This window comes from Lepidochelys kempii, chromosome 11, assembly GCF_965140265.1.
Source record: "Lepidochelys kempii isolate rLepKem1 chromosome 11, rLepKem1.hap2, whole genome shotgun sequence".
NCBI classification, from domain to species: domain Eukaryota; kingdom Metazoa; phylum Chordata; order Testudines; family Cheloniidae; genus Lepidochelys; species Lepidochelys kempii.
This window is the reverse complement of record NC_133266.1, coordinates 32,790,272-32,806,622: the sequence shown is the minus strand read 5'-3', so window position 1 is coordinate 32,806,622 and position 16,351 is coordinate 32,790,272. Positions and strand designations below refer to the sequence as shown.

Genomic DNA, 16,351 nt, shown 5'->3' with positions numbered 1-16,351 from the left:
ATATATCTAAAAACATGAGTTTGCTGTGTCACTGTCTCAAAATCCTTATTGAAGAACCATATATTAACAGGAATTACAATAGCCCCTAGTTTACTACAATGATAATACATTGTGCTGCGGTTAGTTTTAGAAATGTAAGTTATGTGGATGTGGAGCCATGTAGATGCATTGGTATGTTGTGGGAAAAGAAAGTTCAGTGTTGACATTTGGCAGCTGTGTTTGATGAGCATGTCGCAACCTGGTTATAAAAACAAAGTTATACTTATAGGGTCCTAGTCCTCTTCTCTTACCAGTGCAAATTAGGAGTAACTGTTGAAAGCAAGGCACTTACCCTGACGAATGAGAGAAGAATAAGGCCCATGGTGTAGATGGGAGCCAAAGTGACTTGACTGAGGACATACAGGAGCCAGTCACAGAAGCCAGGTTTCAGAGTAGCAGCCGTGTTAGTCTGTATTCGCAAAAGAAAAGGAGGACTTGTGGCACCTTAGAGACTAACAAATTTATTTGAGCATAAGCTTTCGTGAGCTACAGCTCACTTCATCGGATACATCCATCCGATGAAGTGAGCTGTAGCTCACGAAAGCTTATGCTCAAATAAATTTGTTAGTCTCTAAGGTGCCACAAGTTCTCCTTTTCTTTTAGTCACAGAAGTGAGATTCGAGTCTGGCTCCTAGTTTCACACTTAAATGACACCTCCTGTCAACCACACTTACGTTACCTTATTCTTCTTTTTCTGTTGACTTCATAGACACCTGCATGAGTGGTGGGGCCATCTTTTTTTAATAATACAGTGAGGTAAACTTTTTTCTGTGAGAATGTATTCTCTCAATTGCTTACACATCAAAAACTGACAGGTTTCAGAGGAACAGCCGTGTTAGTCTGTATTCGCAAAAAGAAAAGGAGTACTTGTGGCACCTTAGAGACTAACCAATTTATTTGAGCATGAGCTTTCGTGAGCTACAGCTCACTTCATCAGATGTTTACCGTGGAAACTGCAGCAGACTTTATATACACACAGAAATCATGAAACAATACCTCCTCCCACCCCACTGTCCTGCTGGTAATAGCTTATCTAAAGTGATCAACAGGTGGGCCATTTCCAGCACAAATCCAGGTTTTCTCACCCTCCACCCCCCCACACAAATTCACTCTCCTGCTGGTGCTAGCCCATCCAAAGTGACAACTCTTTACATAATCAAGTCGGGCTATTTCCTGCATAGATCAAGGTTTTCTCACATCCCCCCCACCCCCATACACACACAAACTCACTCTCCTGCTGGTAATAGCTCATCTAAACTGACCATTCTCCAGGTTTAAATCCAAGTTAAACCAGAACATCTGGGGGGGGGGGGTAGGAAAAAACAAGAGGAAACAGGCTACCTTGCATAATGACTTAGCCACTCCCAGTCTCTATTTAAGCCTAAATTAATAGTATCCAATTTGCAAATGAATTCCAATTCAGCAGTTTCTCGCTGGAGTCTGGATTTGAAGTTTTTTTGTTTTAAGATAGCGACCTTCATGTCTGTGATTGCGTGACCAGAGAGATTGAAGTGTTCTCCGACTGGTTTATGAATGTTATAATTCTTGACATCTGATTTGTGTCCATTTATTCTTTTACGTAGAGACTGTCCAGTTTGACCAATGTACATGCCCCTCTGCCATGTACATTGGTCAAACTGGACAGTCTCTACGTAAAAGAATAAATGGACACAAATCAGATGTCAAGAATTATAACATTCATAAACCAGTCGGAGAACACTTCAATCTCTCTGGTCACGCAATCACAGACATGAAGGTCGCTATCTTAAAACAAAAAAACTTCAAATCCAGACTCCAGCGAGAAACTGCTGAATTGGAATTCATTTGCAAATTGGATACTATTAATTTAGGCTTAAATAGAGACTGGGAGTGGCTAAGTCATTATGCAAGGTAGCCTGTTTCCTCTTGTTTTTTCCTACCCCCCCCCCCCCAGATGTTCTGGTTTAACTTGGATTTAAACCTGGAGAATGGTCAGTTTAGATGAGCTATTACCAGCAGGAGAGTGAGTTTGTGTGTGTATGGGGGTGGGGGGGATGTGAGAAAACCTTGATCTATGCAGGAAATAGCCCGACTTGATTATGTAAAGAGTTGTCACTTTGGATGGGCTAGCACCAGCAGGAGAGTGAATTTGTGTGGGGGGGTGGAGGGTGAGAAAACCTGGATTTGTGCTGGAAATGGCCCACCTGTTGATCACTTTAGATAAGCTATTACCAGCAGGACAGTGGGGTGGGAGGAGGTATTGTTTCATGATTTCTGTGTGTATATAAAGTCTGCTGCAGTTTCCACGGTAAACATCTGATGAAGTGAGCTGTAGCTCACGAAAGCTCATGCTCAAATAAATTGGTTAGTCTCTAAGGTACATCAAAAACTGTGATTAAAAATTAACTTTCTTTGAAAACAGTAGTTTATTTCATACAAACATGAAACAAGCTAAACACATAATTTTAAATCTTTTTTTTTCCTTGTAGTTGCATATGAAAAGAAGTACTTACCAGGTGAGTGTTTACATACCTTTGCGTGAAGTTTACAAACATTTTATGGATATTATTCACTGCCCCACTCACTTGCTTCCCAACTCCCACCTCCAAAAAAAGAGACACTGTATTTCTCCTGGTTATAGAAATACACATCTTGATTTATTACCTTATCTTAAGTGATGTGCATACATATTATGTCAGCTGGTATTTTGTTGTTATAATATTAGACTAAGCTTTCACAAGGAAGGGAAAGAGCTTTATTACTTATATTAGAACTTCAAAAGGCAAGAGGTTAGTAAAATTCCCACTGCTCGTAGAGAGGTAGGTCAGGGTTGCAGAGATTGTGACATTTTCCAGCTCACTTTGGATGGTTAGTCATGTTTATCTCTTGGATGTAAAATAGATAAAGAAATAAACTGATATATGGTTACCATACATCTGGGTTTTCCCGGACACCACCTCATTTTTAAAAATTCTTTTTCAAAGAGGCTGCAGGTACCCCCTCCAGCTTCCCTCAGGTATCCTTCCCAGTACGCACACCCCTCCAGCATCCTTCCAAATACTCATCCAGCTCTCCCTCCTCCCCCCACCTCTGACAGTGTCCTCTTTTTTGGGAACCTGAAATATGGTAACCCTAAACTGATAGGAATTCCCTTTTTCTTTATCAAACCTGCAACTGTTATGACTAACCCCTAAAGGGTTTGTTCAAAGTAACAAGTGGAGCTTTATCCATCTCCCTTCCTAGACAGAACTCTCACTGGCCTCTGCCTAGTTTCTACCTACCTCCTCCATTTGCTAAATCATCCAAGAATTCAAAATGTACTAAAATTACTCAGCTTAAAACATAAGGATGGTCTTCAGACCAGAGGAAATCTCTAGGGTTGTTGGCTGTACATATACAGTGATAATTAAAGTGCTTTTCAGGCCCCACCTGCACTTCAAAATGGATTGTGTTTGGAAATGACTTTTAAACTCTGTCATAAAAATGACTTCAGCAACATAGTTGTGTCACCACTATGAATAGGCCCCAACAGGTTAACAACATTTCAAAAAGAAACACTTCAAAATTATTCTTCATCCATGTGTGGCGCAAATAGGTATGAGATGAAACCATTTTTGTAACAGGAAGCATTTTTAGAAACCCAACATGGCATCTTGTGTACTTACACAAGCCTTAAATTAAGGGTCAGGAACAGATGTCCCTTGCTGGGGATAGCCCTACTATGTGTAAGAGTAACTAGTATGTAATTTAACTAGTCATAAAGATACATATTCAGAACCAGTTTATAAATATGTCACTTTGCTTGATCAGTTCCATAACTTCAATTATTTTACCATTTTAGCAGAGTAAGATTTTCAGTAGTGCAATACAAGAGAGGACATCCCTATCTGAGCTCATAGTAACCTCTTCAAGTCAGGAATCAACATTACTTTTATCACATAATCCCCAGGACACTGAGGTCATTTTGTTCAAAAGACATTTTCAGTTTTCTTTATAGTCATGTTAATGAAATATTTGCTAATCGGATCAATATTGAGTTAAGAGGCCTGTAAAACAATTAAAGAAAATGGAGAAAGTGACTGTCTTGGAAGATAAATTGCCTGATGTCTGTGTAAGTTTCCTTGTCTGCCAAATGTTAACCCATTTTTACCTGGTGGCAGTTAATGCCCCATTTTAACAAAATAGCATAAGTTCATATTTTTAATCAAAACTAGAAATGTAATGTTTTTAATAGAAATTCACATTTTTTTAAATAAGCTACTTTCTCTCCCTTTTAAATCTGAATAGCTTATCACTTTGTACAGAATAGAAATTCTCTGATATCAGTGGAGGTTCTGAACTAAATGGTTAACATAAGCTTGAATGGAATATTTCTGAAGCATCTGGATTGATTCAGGATATTCTCCTCCGAAACCAATAGAACCTTCCTGTTGAATGAGTAGTTTTGCTCAAAAATGTCTGGGTCACTGCTCATTTCAATTGAACAAAACCATGGCTGCAATCAGATACAAACAACTTTCTGAACTAGTTTAAATTTTTAAATATTCAAAGGCACTAGTTTTTCCTGAGCCCAAATGATGGAAGTCACCCCCACTTCCTCAGCGGCAAGTTCTAATAATCAGGCTTTGTGTAGCTATTTCTGTGGGGAATGGAATTTACATGGCTGGGTTTAGACGTTAGTTCCTTTGTTGCTGGACGTGACCACTGCCTTTTCATGTGGGACTTTTGATCTGAGCCATATCCTCTCCTTACACCTTTGTACATCTGGAGTGGCTGACTGTTGACCTGGGTGGAGTTACTCTTGATTTACACTGAGGTGAGGGCTTAATATGGATCTGTGTAATCATGCGTCTAAATTCCCCTTGTCAGCTGGTCTATTCAGAGCTAGTACGGATATTCCTTCCGTGGTAGACTCTTGGAACCACTAAAACCCCGAGTAGGCAATAAGGGGAATGAAAAGAAAGAATGATAACCTTTAGGCATGCAACAGCTCCGTATTTTCACAGTATTTGTGACACTTAGGGATAAGTTCTATTCTCATTCCTTGACTACTGCAGATTCTTTGTTTATCAAGAAAGGCATAGGATCAGTGGGTGCTAGTTTAATTTTTTTTTTAACCCCACATTGTACACGAGGAGCAGGTTTTCCTACAGTGAGCACTAGCAGGAGCACATTCTGAATTGGATTCCCTGACACCTATAAATGTACCATTTCCACATGTAATTTTCCACTGAGAGATGAGAAAAAATGGTAACTTGGTCTTCCATTATGTTTGCTCCACTCTTGGGATTAATCCCTTGGAAAAAAGCACAGCTATAAAATACTTCTGCCAAAATAAAGTTAATTCATATTTTAGTGATGTGTAAAGTGCGATGCCTAGAGGAGTTCATCCCTTTTTAACATCAGAATATTTATTTGGTTAAAGAATTCTGGAAAATGAAGAGGAGAAACTGGGATTTGAAAAGAAGTCCCAACCATTGGAATTTTTCTAAACAATTAAATGACAAAAAAAGTCAACTATGAAGACAGACTAGATTACAGGAAAGGAAGAGCTAATGGTTTAGCATGTTTGCCAAATAATCCCAAGGTTTCCATTTGCTGCCACTGAACAAACAATATGAATGCAATTAATTATAAAATAAACTGGATAACTGTGCACTTAATGTTTATATCTCCTTTAGTATAGATATCTGGTGTATGGATGGCCATTTAAAGACTGTCTTCTTTTGTTTCAGATAAAACTGCTTTGACTACCACCTTGGTCATAATTTTTACCATAGTTGTGACAGTTTCTGCAGCATTATTTTGGTTCCTGTACAAAAGAAATATTTCTTCTGCTTCTGGAGCTTTATGTATAACACACAATTCAACAGCTGAAACGCCATACAGTGATGAAACTGTTCTAATAGATGAAGAAAATGAGTATACTGCTTAAAATTTAAAATTATACAATTTTATTTAAATGCCAGAAAGTGACACCTTACCCATATTTAGGCTTCAGTCCTGTAACCACTTAAGCACATGCATAACTTTACTCATGTAATAATGTGCTACTTGTTAGGACACAGATAGAGAAGACAGACTAAAAATAGGCTAAAGTATTTCCCATTGGGCTGTCAGGGTTCATATTCAAAATTCTCTCCAAATGTATTTTAGTACACCTGGAAATACTTTAATGTATGAGTTGGTCTGTCTCAGTAAAGTGTCATTCTGAAAAGAGCAAGCATTTAATTATGCCACAAATGTTAAGATTTCAAAAATTCTGCAAGATTTCCATAATGGGTTTTAAATTAATTTGTTTCATCTGTGTTCACGACTGGTTTTCATTTCTGTGACTATCTACTTTTAAATGGATAGTATAGAAAGAAAATTTGAATTTGTGTTTGCACTGGAAACTTAATTCAAAGAACTTCCAGTCAATGCACAGAAATGAGCCACGTGATCTGTGTTGTCAAAACAGTCTGAACTTCAACCCATTCAGACTCATGAAACTGGGATTAAAAAAAAAAGTGCTATTGCCCAAAATGAGTAATTTCAGACAAAACTGAGCAAATTATCTGCAAACAATTTAAGAGGAAGGTGAAATTCCTCAAATTAATTGCCCAGTTCAAGCTAGGCTTAAAGTCCAAATGTTCAAAAACTCTCTCATTTTGTAGTTGCAGCTAATTGTAGCTGCAGGATTAAGAGGTCAAGTCTTGGCCCCAGTTGTGCAATATGATGCAGATGGGCAGACCCTTAAAGTTGCATGGAAGTAATTTGGCCTCTGCACAGGAACAGGGATCTGCCTCCACAGATCAGGGTTTAGCATCTATCATCATAGCCATGCTTATTTGATTGCAAAATTAGCCTTCTATACCCTGCAATATGTAGTCATCCTATTTTTTTAAGGGGGAAACTATTGGGCAAACTGTTTGCCAAGAGTTCATCTGGCTAACTTGCAACTGTTTTAATATATAAAACTAAATTGAAAGATTGCTGTGTGCATGTGTACTCTGTTGCCACAAATTTCCTTTTCTATGCTTTAAAATGTTGCATTTTACCCAGTGAGACTGCAAAAAGACCAAAACTTTGAGTGAAGATTCTCAAGGGAGGTCCACATCTCTGTGAAGCAAAGGAATTGTTATCCGAGAAGGTAGATTTGATACACACCAAGCAAAAGTCAGTAAATGATGATAGCATGATAAGGAACAGCATATTTATATGTATATTGTATGCTTCCTTCAGAACTTAATGGAATGAAATCTTCATTTCTTGAGCAAGTATCAGAAGGGTAGCCATGCTAGTCTGTATCCACAAAAACAACGAGGAATCTGGTGGCACCTTAAAGACTAACAGGTTTATTTGGGCATAAACTTTTGTGGGTAAAGCTTGAAGTGGGTTTTTTTACCCACACAAGCTTATGCTCAAATAAATGTGTTAGTATTTAAGGTGCCACCGGACACCTCTTTGTATTTCTGGAGCAGAAACTGTATTGGAACGGCAAAGAAATGGAGGCTGACTTTATTCTCTATACATATAAAATAATGAGAACAGTAGGAAATGTAGTAGTCTTCCTTTTTTGCAGTCCCTCACCTCCTTAGGTGCTCTGAGCTCAGCTTCTATAGCCAGTCTCATCTCTCTTCATTAAATCTTATTACAGAATCTAAATGGTTCAAACATTAGAAAGCTTCATGCCTATTGCTCCAGCCAGTGCCCCCATCCCTGTTTTCCCCCACACCGACAATGCTGTTTTGTTGATTCTTTTAAACATTCCGATGCGTGGCACTACTGTGTATGTTGTCTAAGGGCTGAATAGAATGTTTGTTGAGGTATTCAGCAGTATTCATTCCTGTAGAGGGACCAGGGAAAATTCTCAAGGTGCCATTCAAATTTGCCCGAGTCTAGCTTTTAAAAGGACAGCTTTAGATTTAGTTGGGGATTGGTCCTGCTTTGAGCAGGGCATTGGACTAGATGACCTCCTGAGGTCCCTTCCAACCCTGATATTCTATGATAGCACCTAACCCTAGTGTTAAAGATACTAATCATGAACAAGGAGTGCACCAAGTAATTGAATGGAAGCTCTTCTCTGAATTTACAGCAGTATAAGCTACTCTTGCACTCTGGTGCAGAGTTGAGACACCCTAGATCTAAGTTTACAGTCATAGCCAAAATGTTGTAGCAAAGCTATAGTACTTTCTGGTTTACATACAGAAGTTGTGGATCAAGTGACCACTCCTTGGCAGCATTCTCAGCTACACAGACAGCAGCACTCCAGGTCTGTTGATTGTCAAGTCACTAAACAAGAGAAACATCATTCTCAGACCCCATAGACAAACAGATTAGGGGGATTGTATTAAAGGTTCAGATTCCTGTGAAGTATAGATGGGTGCTGTCCACGTTTTCAAAAAAACAGTAATGGAGACAGTAACACTATTAACTTGGGTTAGGAACTTGTTAAAGCCTATAGATGCGTGGTGTTGAATTTGAGCTGCTAACTTGAATTAAAAGCTCAGTTGGCATGTCTATACTGCTATCTAAACCCAAGTTAGCAATCTGGTCAGCTTTTTATTTTTAGACATACATACCCACAGGCATGACAGCAGTAATTGTGCTCACTTATGCAAACTTAAGTAGTAAACCTCACTAGAGGCAAATAGTTAGTTCAGAGTGCACTGCAAAATGTAAATATGTGTAAACGTCAGTGGTAAAGGAAGCTAGCTTTTTTTAATTCAGTTAAGGCCCCAAGTAAAGTGAGGTGAAATGGGTATACGTTATGGGGGCCTGATCCACCAAGGAGCCCAGATAGAGGGCCACAAGCCCATCACCATGAAAAAAAATTCCGGCTAAAATTTAGATTTGAGTTTGACTAAACATTTATTTATATAATCTCAGTATGTTTGATTGTACCTGTGTATCTATGCAGCATCCAGATCTCACAATCTAACTGAGCCAATCAGATGCAGTGTTTGAACAGAAGCAACATTCTGAACAGTGAGTTGGTCCTCCAGGGTGCCTAGAAGGGTTGAGACACAACAGTACTTCAAGCTGCATAGAGGGCATTGGTCACGGTGTATTAATGTGTGCCATGTCTGGCATTAAATACAAATCAGGCAGCCAGAAACTTCAGAGCTTAAAGAAAGGTAAAGAAAAGAAGCTGAAGGATGTCAATCCATGATCTAATTTTTCTAGTCAGACAAGGCCTCTCAACAGCCTGGTTCAAGCAATGCACAAACTGGGAAACCGGATGAAGAAAAACAGCAGTGTTGTGGCGATTCCAATCTCATGGCTTCCAAAGGTAATTATGTAATATTACCATCAGACTCAGGTTTTCAACAAGTAGGAGAAAGTAGTGCTGCATTACTTAGTGATGTGTGTTGGGGTTTTTTTTTATTTTAAGATTCAGGATTGTGGCTAAAAAACATTAGATTGTAGTACACCAAATACAATTTTTTTTTTATTAACATTTCTTCAAAATTCAGAAGCTAGGGAAGCCAATACCAAAAGATGTTGGCCATAGTTTTCCTTAAATGCAAGATATTTTTTTGGTGGGGGGTATAAACAACAACACTTTGAGACTGGCTCGAGTCTACTTTTGGGAAGGACCTTGAACTGCCATTAGTTATCTTATTAATGAGATTTACAACTAATTTTTAGTGAAGTGTACATAGCTTTAAGAATTTTTTGCACACTGCCGGTGGATTGGCAGAAGTAGAAAAAAGTTTCAGCAAGCTAGCACTCATCAGAAACTGTAGATTATTTACTATGGCACAGGAACACTTAAGTCACCTTGCTGTTTTGTCTACTGAGTGTGAACTCAAGAAAAAATAAATGTTGTGAGATCACGTGTGATTTTGCAATAAAAAGACCAAACTAAAGTTGTAAAGTGATGAGGCCTGTGTGTGCCCTTTCAAAAATAAAATTAATTTTTTCTTTCATTAGTGTGTCTGTAAGGATGGGATAGACGCCTGTGTTATAAATTTGTCCTGGGCCCAGCAAAAGGTTGCTTAGGCCTAGTAGCAGAGTCTTGACTGGCCACACCTCCTCCATGGCAGGAAGTAGTAGAAGCCATGTTACTAGTCACTTAAAACTTGTTTCAACTATATACAGTCAAGAACTGGCCTGTGTTGGTAGTGGATTTCCTAGATAATCCAACAGGGCAGCTCTTAATCTCAGAATTGGTAGATTCTACAGTACTTATGCATATTACACAAATTGAGCTTGAAGGAAGAATTCTACTTATGGTATAGAACAGAGGGACTCTCCTTGTACCATTTTATGTATCTGTTCCCCTTGAAAAAGTTAGTCAATAGTAATCTACTTCTTGACAGATGTCTAACCAAATGCAGGTGTAAAAAGGATAGGTAGAGATCTGAACCTAGATAATGAAATGTTCTACAGAAAAAGGCTCTTTTCTGTAGATCACAAGAATGTATATTCAACCTTTCTTCTTCCAAGTTGGTATTCCCAGAGTGGTATTAGTTTTTATACCAGTAAATTGTTCCCCAGGTTACAGAGAACGTTAAGACAGTATATAAGTTACCAGACTTACAAGGTGAGATGTGTACATCTTGCTACCATGTTAAATTTAGGAAGACAGCTCTACAGTTACCCATGTTTAAAAAAGGAACATTCCAGCGCAGTTCTATGCATCATCTTTATTTATAAAGAAGTGACAACACTAGAAAACACATTGATATAACCAGTGCTTTAACAGTGAATGTGGGATCTAAAAAAGGTTTTTAAGCTAAACAGGTCAATTAAGATTTTAAATCCTATCAAGTTGCATTTCTGCCAGGAATGCCAAAATGCAAGAGTTTACAGCTGCAATACTTCCTTAATGGAATATCCACATAATATCAAATATAATCTCAAATTTCCAAATCAGTACATAAAAAAGCTATCATCACTTTAATAGTAGAAGCCCCTTGCACGTTCTTATTGCTGTTGAGTTTAAACACTCTTCAAATAAAATTTGGAAACCGAATACTGTAGTTTTACAGTACCCATTCATCCTATGTTAACACTGGAAGCAAGTGATTATAAGAAACTACAACATAAGCATTTTTAAAAGGAAAATTTATGCTATAAGTACACGGGTCCCGCCACCCAAAAGACACACAATTACCAGTATAGGAGAAAAACTTGATAGACCAATCCAGCAATCTAACTGACTATAGTAAGAAGTTAATAGAAAGGGAGATAGGACTTCCTTAAATATTTAAAATCTACTTTTTCAAAATGAGGCATAACATCCCATCTCAAAGGGGATACAGCATTGTATATCTAACTCTTGCACACCTTGCTGAATACTTTTCAAATTCACTGTTTGTGTTCTGGTATGCAGCAATAGATTGAGTTCAGTAATGCTTTAAAAACTATAGTAATATTCAATGCGCTTTCTACTAAAGAGCAAAAAATAAATGCATATTGATGGTACTCAGTTCAGCATCTTTGCAGCACTTCTGTTTGGCTCTTGCAGCATTAAGCAGTGTCAAAACTTCTGCCAGCATCACTATCTTCAGAATCATCCTCTGAAGCTGTTGGAAGAATATAGTACAATCAGAAGCCTTCTTAAAGGTCTGTAAAATGTAGAATTAAAGTGGTTTTTAGTTTAAATGTGAGTAGAAGAGATTTTTTAATTTATAATACCAAAATTCAGAATTTTCTATCACAAGAATCAGACCATTCAAACCTATGTTAAAATGCAAGATTTTCCAAGTAGAATGCAGGCTCTTAAAAAAAATTTATCCCCAACATTACATGCAGCTGCCATTGGCTTAAATAATAAAAAAAACCACACACACACCTAAACACCTGCACCTGCTTATGCCCGAGTACAAACTGGCCCTTCTTTATGGTGACTAACATCAGTAGCTATGGCAGGGAAACACTAACAGTGGTGGTTATGGGATAGAAAAAGTCAAAGTGAACAGAGTATGTTCAGGTATTTCTAAAATATCTAAAGATTCATTATCCCAAACAGAGAATACTTTAGAAAATTAATAGTTTTACGAAGCTGTCAGCCATACTGTGTCACTTATTTTTGCTTCGAAGTAACAATTTTCAGAGATTCTCTAGTACTATGTGCTATAGAAAATGGTGGTAAAAATTTATATAGAACTGCATGAGAGGGAAACGGGAAAGAATACACATTTGCAAGCTGTGGAAAAAATTGTGATGTACATATATGCAACACACATCCTGACATGCTCTAAGATGTTTGTGTACACACAGGAATCACTTCCACCACCACAGAAGTGCAACTGCCTTTTGGGTGAGCAATGCAGTTGTTACTGTTTAGTGCCCTGAACTGTTTAGTATGAAAAAAGAATTTCAGCAAGTATGTCTTAACACAGCACTAAAGTGGGAGATAGCTTAGGATCATCTATATGGAAAACTGTCAGCATAAGTACTTTTGAACCATCTTGGATAAACCTACTTGCGTTCAGGAACAACTTGTTCATGAATAGCTGCAATATAAGTAGCTGTGGCAGAATTCAATTTTTTGGGGGGGTTGTAAATTCAATCAATCAGTATTTATTTTTAACCTTCCCTCTCCCAATTTTACCAATTTAATACAGTTTTCACAGCAGGGCTATAGATGATTCCCTGCATTGTTGGGGAAACTGGATCCCTGGAAGCGGAGGCTGCAGGGAAGGCTGTGGTGCTGGTGGGACTGAGCAGACATTTCTGGCCAGGACTACAGGGAGGAAGACAAGCCCCCAAGAGTGGGGGGGGTCACCCACTGCTGAACACCCCTTTCTCGGGACAGCTCTCACACGCCCAGAAAGTGAGTGAGTGAACAGGGCCACCCTACAGGCTGCAGAGGGCTTTCTGCACACCAATACCACCACATCCCTATGGGTGCAAGGAAAGCTATGCTCAGATTGCTATTATTGGACATTTTTTTCCATTGATTTCTGTGTCAGGTAAAAATCAACATTTACTGATGACTACCAATTTAAATTCAATTGTGCCAAGCCTAAGTGTAAGTTAAAAGGGAAGTCTGGCCTCAATTCTCCCCTTCCCCTCAAAAACTAAATTAGTTTGTGCATTAAATATGCTCTCCCTCACCACAGTTTTTACAATTTCAGACTCCCAAACTCAGTGTTTATGCCAATTGATAGATCACCTGTCAAATTCTCTGCAGATCAAACTCAAGGTGAAACAAGGCTCATTCCAGAATTTGTTTGTACTATAAAAGGAACACAACTACCTACATGAGGAATAAGTTATTTTATAAAAAACTTCTGGTCACCTTGGTTTTGGAAAAATATTAGCTAGCTAACAACTAGATCAGTACCATATGAAGTCATATTCAGGCCCATGAAACTAAATCAGAATTTGTTTCCTGCAGCACAAGCAAAGAATTATCTTTATAGTACTCTGGACACTTCATCTCCTGGATGGAAATCATATTCAGACCTTATGACCTGTATTCCATTTTTCTATAAAGAGTCATCCGTACATTGAGGTTGACAAATCAAAGTAGTCATCAGTATCTTTCCAATGTCTACACGTAGCAACAAGCAAAACACAACACTTAGATCCATGCAAGTTTAAGCACTAGGCTATGCGGGCTTCTGCCAGTGTAGCCCAGGGCACAGGAACTAGGTAGTGAAAAGTTTACCCAGTTGCTATACTTTCACTCTGCTAGAGGTCTTCCAACTGGCCTGTGTGTATCACAAAAGCTGGTGCTGACAAAGGAATAGCTAAAATAGTTCAGGTTGGGGGAGCCAGACAGGAAGGGATGTGCATCGCCTAAGTGGTCTCAACTGCAATTTAAGCTGCCTTCCCCTAATAAAACCCCTATAAAAAGGTAACAGGCTGCAGGTCACCACCAAGTGACCACAAACTACAATTTGGGAACTAATTATTCCAATAAATAGAGACAAGTTAATCTGAATAATTAAAGAATCCTGGTACTGTTATGCACAGGCTTCAATTACAGAGGATAGTCCTACTGGTCTCAAAAAATAAATCCACTCCCCAACAGACTATAAACATTTAGGAAAGCTAATTTCAGCCCTTAATCTAGACGCCAATTCACCTGCACCACCCTTCCAGTGTTACATGATAAAATAGTCACTGCTGTATAAACTCACAAGCCAGCTTCAGCATTTATGTTTGGTACTATAGCAAGCAGGATTTTCAGTTTAGTTTCCTTATGTTGACTTAACCTGAAGTGAAACTGAACAAATCTGTGAGGGAAAAACCACCTACTTTCAATATCTTCCATATGTGCCTGAAGAGTTCTTGCAAGGTTAATAAACTAGAAACAAGGCAAAGAGAAAGTAATTTAAATGTTGCAAAATAATCTGCAGAAACTTGCAACAAGTTAGCACAGAGGTTTGCTTTCTTCTTTTAAAAAAAAAAAAAAAAAAAGGACTATGCATTTTATGCCTTTACCCCAAAGCCATTCCCAAGGGACAATCACTCTATGCCCTTATCAGCATAAACCATCAGTACAAAGTTTAAAAGTTTAAAAAAATAAGGCACATTGTATCAGACTATTGTGTAATACCAATTGGAAGTGTGAATCTCCACTGTGTCAAAAATAATCCTGACAGTGAAGTCAAGGGTGTCATGTTCATGCTCTATATTCTGCAAAACATGTCTAATTTAAGAGTCAAATATACAGTCAGTCAGTTATGGAAATGGGAAAAAATTTAATAAGCCTTTTCGTCCCTAGTGTTACAAAATGTCATTTATATAATGACATTTTGTAATATATAAAAACCAAACTAACTTGGTATACAAATTGATCTAATGAGTAATGACTTGATTATGTGAACTCGTTTAATCTACATTAATCTGAATATAGTGGGATTTTATGGGGAAGTAGAACCCACTTGACTAATGATGGTCAGAGAATCTACACTAAGGAACCTATGCAAACTATAGTAAATAGAAGGCTTAAAAATATAATAAAATAAGTCACTAATTACAACTTTAATGCTTTAAAAGATTAGGGTGGAGATTTTCAGAACTCAGACAGTTGGGTGCCCAGTTTCCCATTAGCTTTCATGAAAATGGGGTATACAAATCCCATGGCATCGCTGAAATTCTTAACCTAGATTTTTAGCAATTAAAATTTAATTATTAGTTATAGCTGCCTTCAGAACCACAGTCAATACACCATAAATTGTAAGTTGCAGTGATAAGAATATATTATATACGTGTAGCACCATAAATGTACATGACCCTGCAGAGTAGGAGATTAGGGTCAAATTCCCTACCCCAAATGTTTAAAGTCTAGGCATACTATCTGGTACAAAACAAAACAGACATGGCCATGTGTTGATAATTCGAAGGTTTCATGGAATAGGTTCACACTTTCTGCAGTTTTTCTTCTTGTTAAAAGGACTAGCTTTTCAATAGCTAATTTGCCAAAGAGCTTTTTTCCATTATAGGATACCAAAGAGCTTCTAGCTATATAACTAGGTTGCTACATCAGATTTTGGTCAAAGAAAGATTTCCAATGATACTGAATTACTAGTACATAATTTATTACACTCCTAAATAAGCGCCAATTTAAGGATAAATATCCAACCATATGACTAGGAAGAGTTTCCTCTAGTTATTTCTTGAATTGCATTATAAATTGGCAAGCTACAATGTAATACAGAAGTGCAAACTAAGGGCCAAATCCTGCAAATGGGTGTTTACAAGTTCAGGCCCTAGTAGTATAATAAAGGGTTACTAGCATATTTGTATACTGTGATATCTTTAAGACTGGTTGAATACATCTGTGATTTTGATATTTGGAATTGTACATCTTGCACAACTGTAGATTTTGTAATCAGATATTTTCAAGTTAAGATTCGCTCCTCTCAGACTTCTGTGAAATTACATTTTGACTTTTTGAACACATTTGTTTTCATTATCATAACAGACCTCCAAAATATTCAATGCCTTGTTTATTTTAACCACTAATAGTCTTGTCAGCAAAATACACTTATTTTAATATTGCATGATGCAATTCCCACGAAGACAAGAACTATGATTTTATCATTACTATTTGTACTATGGTAGCACCTAGAAGCCCCAATTAAAATCATGGCCTCATTATGCTAGACTGTACAACCACATTTTAGAGGTTACAAAATAAAGTACACAGGAAATGAGCTGTAAGTGTATGAGCATAGCAAGGTAAAAACTCACCAAATAACAACCTGAATGTTTACACAAGCAAGGCTACCCACAAAATGAGACACTCACCCTGACACGTGTGCTGGCCTCACTTGCAGTTCCCAGCATATCAGAAAAGCGTTGTTCACACAAGTGTAACAACACTACAAGGTAGAGACCAGAGCTGATAAATTCATAGTCTGCCTTGAAGGGGATAGGAGAA

At 37.8% G+C, this 16,351-nt stretch overlaps 2 protein-coding genes across 8 annotated transcripts in view; one reads left to right on the top strand and one right to left on the bottom strand.

The window, feature by feature from the left end:
• Positions 1-9,932, top strand: part of CD302 (CD302 molecule) — a 39,393-nt gene extending 29,461 nt beyond the window's left edge. Inside the window, exons 5-6 of the mRNA XM_073305597.1 lie at positions 2,508-2,534; positions 5,754-9,932. Of these exons, the coding sequence (XP_073161698.1) occupies positions 2,508-2,534; positions 5,754-5,953 (227 nt within the window). The 3' untranslated portion in view covers positions 5,954-9,932. The remainder of the gene's footprint in view (positions 1-2,507; positions 2,535-5,753) is intronic.
• A 705-nt stretch (positions 9,933-10,637) lies between these two features.
• The window catches only part of MARCHF7 (membrane associated ring-CH-type finger 7), a 33,748-nt gene continuing 28,034 nt past the window's right edge, over positions 10,638-16,351 (bottom strand). For 5 of the 7 annotated variants that reach the window (XM_073305590.1, XM_073305594.1, XM_073305593.1 and 2 more), the window contains 3 exons: positions 16,219-16,332; positions 14,221-14,269; positions 11,395-11,534 (listed from right to left, as the gene is read on the bottom strand). In XM_073305590.1, coding sequence (XP_073161691.1) covers positions 11,479-11,534; positions 14,221-14,269; positions 16,219-16,332 — 219 coding nt within the window. In that variant the 3' untranslated portion in view covers positions 11,395-11,478. Of the gene's footprint in view, positions 11,577-14,220; positions 14,270-16,218; positions 16,333-16,351 lie in introns of all 7 variants that reach the window. The other 2 variants (XM_073305591.1, XM_073305592.1) reach the window with 2 other exon arrangements.